The sequence below is a fragment of the Cygnus olor genome, chromosome 1 (genome assembly GCF_009769625.2).
Source record: "Cygnus olor isolate bCygOlo1 chromosome 1, bCygOlo1.pri.v2, whole genome shotgun sequence".
NCBI classification, from domain to species: domain Eukaryota; kingdom Metazoa; phylum Chordata; class Aves; order Anseriformes; family Anatidae; genus Cygnus; species Cygnus olor.
Window position 1 is genome coordinate 202,940,821 of NC_049169.1, and position 12,603 is coordinate 202,953,423.

General features: G+C 37.9%; 1 protein-coding gene across 1 annotated transcript in view; it reads right to left on the reverse strand.

The window, feature by feature from the left end:
• The window catches only part of DLG2 (discs large MAGUK scaffold protein 2), a 1,015,643-nt gene that overhangs the window by 988,265 nt on the left and 14,775 nt on the right, over positions 1–12,603 (reverse strand). Inside the window, 1 exon segment of the mRNA XM_040544402.1 lies at positions 10,746–10,877. Coding sequence (XP_040400336.1) covers positions 10,746–10,877 — 132 coding nt within the window.

Below are 12,603 nucleotides of genomic sequence, written 5' to 3' on the forward strand. Positions count from 1 at the left end.
AGATGCTGCGCTCCTGCTTGTTTTGGCATCATGGCTAGCTGAAACTGTTTTGAGTGACTCCGAAAGATAGTGTCCAATGGCTGGAAGAGCATTAAAAATCTTGAACTGAAGTTCAAATCACTGGGAGCTCACAGGTATTCATGGGTTAAACTTTGGGGAGTAAAAGAAAAGCACACCCCCAAGACCCCTTACACCAGACAGCAATGTTTTCTCCGATCTCACAAGAGCCCTGGTGATACTCAGAAGTCTTTATACCCTTCTGCTAAGTAATCTGTAACATTTTCAGTAGAAAACAATGCTTACTGTGGACAAAATAAAATAATACTTATAGATATGTATATTTGAAATCAGTGTTACCACAAGATGTCACTCTAAACTTTAGAGAAAGGTTTGGACTACTTTTTAAAAGAGAAAATTTGCCTTTTTCCAAGTGTATTTATTTCCTTAAAACACAAATTAATTGCTTATAAGAAAAAAATATAACTAAACAGGCATGAGAAACACAGTCTACCAAGCCAAAACTGATAGGTAAGTAAATGCTCTGAAGGCAGGTTAGGTATGAAATGATGAAGAGAATACAAACAGATAAATCTTGTGGATTTGGACAGAGATTAAAGAGGAAAAAGAATGAAGTTACAGTTCAATATATCAGTTCAACATTGGAGAATAAAAGTAATTCAGGAAAAAGCAATTCTGTGTCATCATTATCTACACATGATGGAATTTTTTCAGATTCTAGGAAATCACCATGTAAAGTTAACTTGAAAACACTGATAAGGTTGTAAAGGTAACTCTCCAAGGTAAGAAAGAGTCACAAATAAAATGTAAGTACATGATCACATCCTGTTTTTCTCTTTGTTCTCACACTTGGCTATATATTCAGTATATGAATGGGCCTGCGCTGGGGATACTGTCTGAGCACCATTTATCATAGGGGCTGGAAGGCTGAGAAGGATAAGAAGATTCCTTGAAGGTTTTTTTGCTTAAGAACATTAAATGCCACCCTGGGGAATTAGATCCTACTGATTAGATCTGACTCTTAGGAGAGTCTCAGTGATGATCAGGAGGTCACATCCGCTGTATTTTTCCATAATGATCAACCATCAGATGATCCTCACCTTTAAAGTGCCCAGACTGAGACACTGGGACAGTCTTGCTGGAACAATGACAATCCCTATTGAAGACGGAGTTGGGGTCAGATACATGACGAGCTGCATAAACTCTTAGGTGGTGATAGGTCAGATCACAAACATCTCCACAGGCCTCTAAAATAAACAGATATTTTTCCTTCTATTTCTCAGGATTTCAGTACCACGTCCATAGCACAGAAATACCATAACCTCATCACAGTAACTAATGATGGGCTAGCAATGGAATAAATGCTGGCTCACGAGCCGAGCACTACCTCTTCTGCACACTGAACAGAGCAGAATTTTTGAAGGAAAAGAGTCTGAGGTGAAAATGATGAGAAATATCACACTGTACATATGGGAACTGAACTAAGTTCACAGACACTACCTTAGTTACAGTGCTGCCCAACCTGTGACTACAGCCCTAATTCAGTTATTTTCACACTGTTTTTACATACCACATCATTCCTGTGTAGCATAACATAATAATTAGTATTATAATAATTATATTCCATTTCTAATGCCTGAGATTTTATGCAATAAAATATGCTTTAATCAACTACGTCAGCAGAAATTCAAAACCACACACCTATGATGACAAAACAGAGGCAGGAAAGAACTATTCAGACTTCTTTGAGCAGATTTCAGAGTCGTCTTGGAGGCAGATCAGGCTGACAGCCCAAACACAGCCTTGAAATTCCCAAAAGTCACAGGGGTGGCACCAAGCAACAAACTGGGCTCATTTGCAACACCTTTGAAAGCTGTGATGTGTACAACCCTCAAAGGCTGAAATGTTTCTGTGGTTTCAAAATTACCATTCTGCTTCTTTAAGAAGTTACATTCACTAAAGGAGAATCACATCACAGACTAACCTAAAATGACTTCACAGACCAAAACATTAGAGAGGGAGAACGGCTCTGCTGACAAAAATAAACATTAGGATTGCTGATGGAACTGTCTGCTCCAGATTATTTTCTTCCATTTTATTAGTAGATGTACAAACTACAATAGCAAGATATAAATCCAGTCTTTATTTAACACAAACTAAAAAACAATAATGATAATCTCATTGTCCCTTTATATTCCCTCAGCTTGTAAAAGAAGACATTGTTCAAAATAAAACCAGATTATCTAAATGCATCTCTAAATAATTTGTCTCTAGTTCTCATCACAAACCAATAATAAAAGGCTATCCCTATTTAATGCAAAGAAAAAGACAAGCTTCATGCTGGGACAGCAGCCATACAACGACAGCTGCTGCAACTGCATTTTATTAATTCCAATTATACACAGAATCCATATGGCCAAGACACTCAAAAAAAAATAAATAAATAAATAAATAAACACTACAGGAACAAAAATAGCTTTTATTCTTTGCTAGATATTGAAAACTAACAAGCTCAATAATTACCACATTGCTCATATTAAAGACTCATCTTAAAAATGGTTTATTTTGAATGCACGGCTTTTGCATTTCAAATGAGGAAAGTCCACAAAGCTCCCAAATTCCTCGTCTGAGGTGGAAATGCTATCACTCATTGGCTAAAAGGCAGCAAAACATGAGCAGAGGGTTGCATTAGGATTACAAGTGATTATGCATTACCTAGGTTGTAACAGTGCTGTAATCGGTTTCTTCTTGTACGCAGATAGGCTGAGAGTCAAAAGACAGAGCTGGGCTGAGATGCTGAATTTTTCAGAGTTCATCAGCATTCATACCCAGAGGTTTTGTTCAATTCATTAAGGAAAAAGTCAACAGCAAGGATGAGATCCCAGTGAAAATTCCCACAAATTTAAGATGTTGTACTTCTGAGTTCAGGTCTTTTCTGGTAATTCACGACCGTTTAGTAATTAAAGTCTTTCAAGCAAAAAACTGACTTGGGGTACCCACACAAGATTCCCAACTCTTCCCACACGCATCTTCACACAAAGAAAATAACCAAACAGCTTTAATATTAAGAACTTGTCATGGGAGCTTCTCCCAGGGCTCCCCATGTCTCCAGGCTGGCTAGCCAGACCAGTGCCCTGGCTCTGCTTGTTCCTTGTACGATGCCACTGCAACACCCAGCAGGTCCCACAGGCAAAAACAATTCTGAGATTTGTGCAAATGCAGAAATATTTACAGAAGGCTAAAACAGCTCAAGTTGGAAGGGACCTTCAAAGATGACAGAATCACAGAATATCCCAAGTTGGAAGGGACCCACAAGGACCATCGAGTCCAACTCCTAATAGAGGGCATCACCTAGCCCTGCAGAGCCTGATAATATTCAAAGACCTTAACAGCTATAACAGACTAGCCAATTTATTTCAGGGGTATCCAAGCGATCAACATGTCCAAGTTGGTGTGGGCCAAGGGAGCCTCGAAGAAAGTACCGAGCACCCTGTTCAATCACATCAGCTCCCTCTTCACAGACATAGCTCAGAGACTCAATAACATTTCAGACCTCAGGTAAAACTCCAGTCTCTGGATATTTCAGTCTGATTTCCTTATAGTAACGTGACGTCTGTCTGTCTTTTCCTTCATGCGCATCTGTCTGCTAGCTCTCACCAACTTTGAATGCTCTGCCCAATGTCAGTGCAGCTCGGCAGAAGTGAAGAAGCCCCAGCTCCCCCAAAGGCTCTGCAGGTACCATGGGCTGGGGAGAGCCAGAAGAGCTGGAGACAAATAAAGATATTTCAGGGGAAATTTCACTGCTATGGGATGAAAAATAGCAGTGGGACAAAATGCATAGGAAAGCAGGTACAATAGATCTACCGTTTTTTGGAATAAACAATTTACCATTTTTTGGAATAAACAATTTACTCTATGCGACCTGACTTTCGCTGGGAAGATGCGAGGGTTAGCCCCACCAGCTGGCTGAGGTCCAGCTCCCAGCTCGTCAAAAAAGATCAGACAGCTTCAAATTATCCCAAAGATCTAGCACTGCTACCTCTAGTTCTTTTGAGAGAAAGCACAAATTTGCTTACTAAGAGAATTGGACTTGACGAATAAAAGCAGCTGCAGCTGTCTTCAGGCAAAACAAAAGCTGCCCTTGAATTTAAATTTCAGTTCTGCTGTAATTTATGCTGCAACAAAGAAAGATGCCGGTTTGGGAAAGTAGGACTCTGTGAGGAGTAATAACAGGCTTCCCCATTGTCAGACATGTCATTCGAGCGCTTCTCAAATGTGACAGAGCACTGAAGGGTTTTTGCACATATTTTTTGCTTTTTGACATTTGTAACAGTCTGAAAGGGTTTCAATATTTTCAGATATTGGCTACAGAAGAATCTTCATTTCTATGTGGCTATAGAAGAATCTTTATTTCTCGACCAGGAAAGGTCTGAACATAAATCTCTGGAAGGATCTCTCTAATGGCACGATCTGAGGCAGACAAAGTCAATGAGACTTTTTCTGTTGACTTTGTGAATGCTGGATTCAGGCCCTCGGAAAAAGAATTGCCTAATGTCCCTGGGCCAGATGCGGGCTCGGCTGTACTGGATTAACTCCTCTGGAATTCAGTGTTATTACACGAGGCAAAATAGCTTGACATGACCAGAAACCAGCTCACTGAGATTAAGTCTCAAGAACAATAACATGAGATCAGTGACCTTACGTTCAAGAGCAGTGTAAGTAGTTAAACACGCTGAACACATAAGTGGGGTAAAAACACCTACTGAGAGCAAGCCTGGCAAGTAGGAATAGATAACACTCAGTTATTCTTTCCTATTGAAAAGTCTCCCAGTACAGCAATTCATTTAATACCTTTTATATCCCTGAAGAACTGACACGGCAGTAAGTGCTGAGATGGTTCTTTCTGCAGAATGAGAACGGTTGGTACAAGCAAGGGGTTTACAAAGCTGATTTTCCTCATTTTGATACCCTCAACTCAGTTGTATCGGCAGGCTCGTGCAATTTGGTGTTGCCTTGTTTTCCATTGTCCCATGAATGTCAGATCTCACACTGAAGGGAAAAATACAATTTCTGGTCTCGGTGGTTGTCGGAAAAGGCCTGAAAGTGACTGCAGTGTTTCTTAAAGACAGATCATAGAAGCAAATGGTAACAACAATTTTATCAACTATTTATGTTCCTTTTATGCAAATCTCATAGAGCTTTTAACACAGGAGACCAGCGCTACCACGTATGACCAGCACTGGATTTTTGAGGTGTTGCATTATCCCAACTTCTCCCCGGCTTCTATTATCTTTCCTTCTTTTTTTACTTCTTCAGCCCACATGGCATGTCTCCTGCTCTTCTCGTAATTTATCTTCCTGCTCACACATCTCTTCCCCCATCCTGACCCATCTCCTTCCCTCTAGTCTCACATTTCCTTCTGTCACTATTTAAACAGTTTCTCCTAAAACTGGACGTGCCTAAACAAATTCCTTATTGTTCCATTCTTCCTCTCTCTATATGGCCAACAGTATAGTTATTCTTCTCAGCACGAAAGCCAAAAAATGGGGGGAATTCTTTAATCATTACTCTTTAACTGACATGCATGGCTACATCTACTGAAATCATCCTCATTTTTCATTCTTAGCAATTTTCCTTTTATGTCAGGGGCATGTTTCAACATCCCAACCTTACTTCTATGACAGGTTCCTCTCTGGATTCATTCATATCTAAACTATCATGAAGTTTAAACATTTTCCATTGAAAGACTTTTAATTGTCACTGGCTTTTAATTGTCACTGACTCCTTGTAGACATACCCTCACATAAGCATTATAATTACAGCTCCACAGTTCCACACACTCAAAAGTGTCTTTAAGTCTTCAGTGGAACATTTCTGCAGAAAGGTCCTTGCTTGAGGCTCCCTCTCCATTGTTCTGTCCAGAATTTTGATCATATTTTACATGGGTTTCAGACAAAAGAGACCTAATGGATCCCTCCTATCTGCATGTGCACATCTGTATCCGTACACATCTTCCTGACATTGCCAAAGTTTTGTAATACTGAGCACGAAAAGAAGTATTTTTATCAAGAGAAGAAGTTTCCCTGGTGAGTTACACTTGTCAGGTAACGCACAGAGAAGAGAGCTCAAGGAAATGCCCTACGTGCAGGGGGAGTTTCAGCCAGAGCCCACAAATTCTTAGCCACCAAAGTCAATCAAACTAGGACAAAGCCATAAGAAACCAAGCTCCTGACCTGCTTCATGCTCCCTGTACTAAATGTTTCCATTTGTCAATGGCAATTGTCTTTTTTAATTGATATATATTTTACTGGTTTTAAAACACCAGAAAATAATTAAAGCAGTGGGGACTTGCTTAGGCTCTCCTAAAGCAGTAAATGGCTATATCCAGGTCTTTATATACCCTATCTGTCCTGTAACACAGAGGATCACAAGACACAGATTCTCGGAAGTTTGGATACCAATCCAACAGTGTTGAGTTACACTGCCACTTAATTTACACAAACCTTTTATAGAAAAATAATATGTTAACATAGAAGAAAAACCTGACTTCCTTTATGACCTGGTTTAAAAGACACGGTGGCTCTTTTAAAATGGATTGTTATAACAGGGCTTATTTAAAAGTGAACTGAATGAGGTAAGGAGTCTAAAAACCCCTCTTACTAAAACCATAAAATTATATCCTAAATCTCTAAACACAGGCTGTGTCACAAATGACCAGTGAATTATGTAATCCTTACAGTAGTGTTTACTACAGCAACTTTTAAGGAGGGCGGTTTTATAACATCCACATTATTCTGCAGAAATGGTACAATGCTATTAAAAAAAAAAAAAGAAAAAAAAAAACATGATGCAGATTGTAGTTGAAAATTTGCCAATTTAAAATTCAGGCAAAGTTATGCAAGCATGAGAAAAAAAGATAAGACATGGTTTAAAAGACCTCAGGATATACGTCATCCTCTACAGATTGGGTTTATCTGAATTTTAGAAAAACCTATAGAGATTAGTTTTTACCTAATACTGCATAAGATGATTACAGCTATTTGTGGCACTTTAATTCCTGCTAGAAACAAAATGATGTTTTATAGAGATGCATCTACCAAAAAAATAAATAAATAAACAACCCTCTGACATAAACCTCTTTCATCCATTCTCATTCCACAGAACAGCTTTCTAAGCTGTAAAACGATGCACTTTTCTTAATGAAATGAAGACTAGGCAAATATATAGCAGAGGTTTTTAGAACTAGATTGTACTAAACTGTGTTCTTCATAAAGAACTGAATGGAAAAAAAGATGTTTAGTAGTTTTGAAATTTGAAAACTATTATTATTCTCTTTTATAGTTCTCCTTTTTTATCTCTACACAATGACTCCAAGATGTCCCATTCTGAGATAATCCTAACAAATGAAACGCTCAGATTTCTGCAGGTTTCATTTTCTTTTCCTTGTAGGGTTACTTCTGAAAAAATAAATACATCAGAACAACATGTGCTACAATTTGAGAGCTTCCCATTAATTTAATGTTGTGCAGCTATGGATGCCCCTACAAAAAGCAAAAAATCCTCTCGAACTCATAATAACAACCAAACTGTAACTCCCCCTCTCGCCATGCATAGAAGGATTGGTACAATCTTTTTGGTGAAAATAATTTGGAATTGACTTAAGAGTAATGTCAATATCTAAATAGGAGCTCTTCCCTTTCCACACTCCTTCTGAAGAGCTTTTCTTCCTCCCTCCTCTCAGAAACTGAGGGCTGGATTTTCAAAGAATTGTGTTTGGGCCACTTGAGTATAATGGGACTCTAGAGACTACAGCTCCACATGTCGCTTTGAAAATGTGCCTCTTGGCAACCAACTCAGCTGTAACCGAACACAGCAACTCTAGCAAGAAGTCTAGCAACAAGAACAGCCTGAAGGGAAAAAGGAGGTGTTTTTGAACACAAATTAAAATGTAAAAGGACAATGCATCAATAATCCTTTTGTAAATCACTTACAGACATTTTACTTCCATATCTGTAGTCACTTCATCCATGTGTAGACTGTGCTTATGAAAAATATCAGGTCCTCATTTTTCTCATGTTACTCCTAAATTCAGTAGTCAATATTTATGAAACACAACGAGGATAAGAAAAAACCAAGAGTCCAAGTTCAAACATGGCCGATTGAATCAAACCACACAAGCACAAATTTGTGAACAAAAGGAACTAGACAACACTTAAACTTTGGTGCTCAGATTTGAACAGTACCTCTTATTACATTTATTGCTCTTTATTGGTTCTTTAATACTCAATGTAAAGACATCCTATAGATTTTTGAAGCATTTTGGAAGCTAACTAGAGTTGAACACAGATGTAAAGGACAGTGATGGATACAATAGCTGAATTTATTCATAAAGGACTCAAATTCTATTGAAGCTGTAGGATATACAACAACTGAATTTGGTACTTAAAATAATATTAACTTTACACCTGGTAGGAATGAAAACGTATGCATCCAGGTTAACAATTCTGTTCAGAAACCACATTTTGTGTTAGCAGTTACATCCTAAATACTCAAAAGGTTGATCAGTTCTCAATAAAAACAGATGTTTGACAGTTGTAGATGAGATCAAGTTTTGGAAAGTGTTGAAAACTCAGACTCTGAAAAGTACATCTAAGTAGGCACTCAAAAGTGGACACTTTCAAGATTTAGACATTCTGTAAATACAAAAAACAAAGGTACTTTAGCAGTACAGAACTTAAAATGAGATGGAGAGTTCTGCCTTCAGCGTTTCTTTGGATGGTCTGATTGATAGGTAAATGGAAGAAACTGTGCTGGGAAGCTAAAACAGATGTCATGGAAGTGGAGTTTTTTGAAATAATGATTATGCAAGAACCTCACTATTGATTGTGTAATAACATCATCTTCCACAGTTACAATATTGATGAGAGGTCACTGTTTTGTATTATTCCAGAATCTAGACCAACCAAATAGCAAACCAAATGTAATAATGCGAGAATTTGAACATGCCTGGCAATTCCCAAATCTCTTTTATATAATGAAGAATTTGAGGACAAGGAAAAGACACCCAAAGTCCTACAAATTAAAATACTATCTAACGTCACACCATTGTATTCCTCAATCTGTAACTGTGGCAATCAAATGATTTGCTTTGTTCTTTGGACTCAACCTTAATGTAGCTATAATCACCTTCTCATTTCTGGCATATGTAATACATCAAAAAAATATTGCAGTGTAGCCACACACAAAGCACATATGTTGTTAGAACACTTTGAAAGATTACTTCAAAGTACTGCAGAAGTAGATGTACAGATAACAATGCTTCTGAGACTTGTGTATCTCTTCAATACATACTTTTATATACACAGTTATCTTCATGAAAATAACATAGAAACTTCGCATCTTTTTTTCGTTCTTCAGTTCAGATGTATTTATTACTATTTGGTAAATATTGTTTAGGTACAAACGTAGTAACTTTTTTAAAATAATAAATAACAATTAAAATTATGTAGGCTTTATGAAATAAAGCTAATGACTTTAAAGAAGCCAAGGAAAAATACAAGTAAAATAGTATCGACATTAATTATTTTGCAGGAAATGTTAGAGACAGGTAAATACATTTTTCATAAATGCCACAGAAGTTACTGAAACTCTTCACAGATCTCCCTCATCTTCACAGTAATAGTGTTGTATTTATGTACTTCTACTTTTATGATGTATAACCAAAATTTTTCCCTAACTACTACTGATTGTAGCTCTGCAATGAGCACAATTGTCAATATGGCTTTAAACAACCATAACCAGAGGGAACATGTGGTTCCACTGCCATTGTTTGTGTTAAGAAATGCTCCTTTCAGATTAATTCTCCACAAAATTTACAGATGTTTGTGAAGGAATGAAAAACTAAGGGGCCAAAGCACTGTCAGCAAGAGGGCAGAGAGAGGTAGAGCAAGCGTGGCACACACTTATTTTCACCACATCCCAGGACTGGCAGCACAAGCACTGCGTGGTACTAGGGACAATAGAGATGCTACAGCCACATCAGGAAGTTCATGACGTTGAAAACATTTTATGTATAATAACTCAGAAAAGTTATTTTACATAAAGCTCCAACACATCAAGTGCTCCGTTTTGACAAATGCTGTCATTTACATGGACCTACACGTATGTGGAAGAAAGACTGAGTGATGAACCAGCACTATCTGAACACTGCAACGTCACATGGATGGGACCATTTGGCCAGTCTTACTGTGTGCCTGTGCATTTTTCTTGACTAATTTCTGAGTTTCTTTGGCTGACATCTTCCATAAAACATGATGCAAAAGACACAAAGATTTTAGATGATAAAATCTAGAAAAGATGAAAATCAGCGAAACTTTGGTAATTCACCTGTGTGGAGATTCAGCTTCACCTTCAACTTTGCATAGTTATATCCTACTCTGGTTCAACAATTTCCATTAAACAAAAGGAAAGCGGCAAGGTTTAGGAATAATGATTCAATGCCCTATCTTGCATGAGTTTTTTGTTACACTTTCGTTTACTATAAATAAGCAAATACCTTTGAAATATTAGGACAATGAGTTTCTTCACAGAGAACCAAGAAGGATCATCTCAACATGCTGTTGCATTGTAAATACAAATTAAATAGTGCACAGTAAGAGGAAAGTTACAAGGTCTGACCTAGGTCTGGCCTTCAAAGGCATACAAAGGCATTAAATATTAGTACCTACCTAGAAGTGCCTGAAACAAGCTGCTCTTAAAGATGCCCATTACTTTTCTGATGGCTTTTTTCAGTTGTTGCTCTTCTGGCTTCCTCAGTTTTTTACAATATTCTTCCAGCAGCACTAGAGCTCGGTCAGTATCTAAAAATGAACAAGTACAAAACCAGTTTTTATTCACTCGGGAAAGTATTTAAATGCCCAAAGACTGCCCCCACATTTCTAAAGGCATTTGTTCACACATGTAGGAACATTCACACCAAATGGTGTTGCATTCTCTTGTAAGGTGCATGCCCTGAGCCTTAAAATTCAGGCAATATGGAGAGACTGACCCATCACCAAAACAGGAAGAATACTGCATATCTGAGAACCCTGCAAAAGGAAAATGATCTTTTGAATAACATCTACAACAAGTGTTAAGCTTTCATTTATCCAAAACCAGCTGGAAGCTATGGGTTTTGAACCAAATTACAATTTGCAGAAGCTACAAAATTATAGGCAATAACCATTATGGATATCTGTGCAGGAAAACTGGCCTTAAAATATATTCAGAGAAGACATGAAAGTCTTTGCTTGGCATCTGAAGCACTCAATTCTCTGTTCTCTGAATAGCAAATGTGTATCTGAAAGGCAGGTGTCCAAGAGGGTTCTTTTATTTTTGTTCCCTCGCTACACAGAATTGCTATCTACCTCTTTGCTGAAAATGAGACTTTGATAGCAGACTTGCATTCATGTGTTGGCTCAAATGGAGCAATCCAGCCTTCTGGAAGAGGCCAGGAAAACAGAGCTCTCTTTCTCCTGCTGCTATTGTCTTTGTATAGTCATTTGCTGAGAACATGAGTGACATATAAAATCATATGAAATCCAAATATCATCATTTGATATAAATAAATGTACAAGAAAATGGAGAATCAGACTTAACCTTTCCTTCTCCCATCCTAAGTAGAAATGTCCATATACGTACCTATGACACTGAGATGTCTGCACATGCCTTTGTAATTATATTACCACCAAGTTGCAATAAGATTCCCAAGCAGTAAAAAAAAAATCCAAATTAATAATTATAATGAGACAAGTGGCTCACTCTAAATTTCTTACAGTGGAGTTCAATATAATCTTCTTTATAGGACAGGTGCAGACTCTTCAGCTAGATTAAATGCAACAAATTTCTGTCAAAATGCTTGGAAAGGTAAACCAGACTGCTTTTATCAGTGTTTTTTCTAAATATCTGAAATCAAACTTATTTTTCTCTATATAAAAATTGATTGTCTTTGTTCAACCAAGGATCTTGAACGTGATCTATGCAGTGTGGGCCCTGCGGTGCGACAATTAAAATGACACAGTATGGGAAAAGACACAACTTGCATTCAGCTGATAACATTCTTAAATTATGAAAGGAGAAACATTTAATCAATGGTTGATGTTTAAGAAGATGTAATTTATTTTCACTCTCCTCACATCACGGGGGAAATAAGGGTTAGGTGTTTGCCTGGCTTTAACGTGAAGCACTCAGCGACCTTAGGACCCACTTAAAATGCACAGAGAGAAATCAGCCCATTTAAAGACCAGTTCTGAAGACTGGGGCTAGGTTCCCACTGTGAACCACCCCCAAAAATTGTGTTTTTTTTTCCCACTGACTGTGATAAATGAGGGCGCTCAGTTCTCCCAAGGCTCAAGCAAGCCGTTTTTGCACAACTGGTTTCTCCTCGTCAGTAGGGTGCTGCACCATGAACAGCTCTTGCCAGGCTGGAGCTTTTGGTGTGGAGGAAGCAACACCCACAAAGTTATTCATAAACAAAGCAGCTGCAAGAAGCAGAAAGCAAAAATACTTTTTAACAATCGGTTCCACCAAACCAGACCAACCCACTGC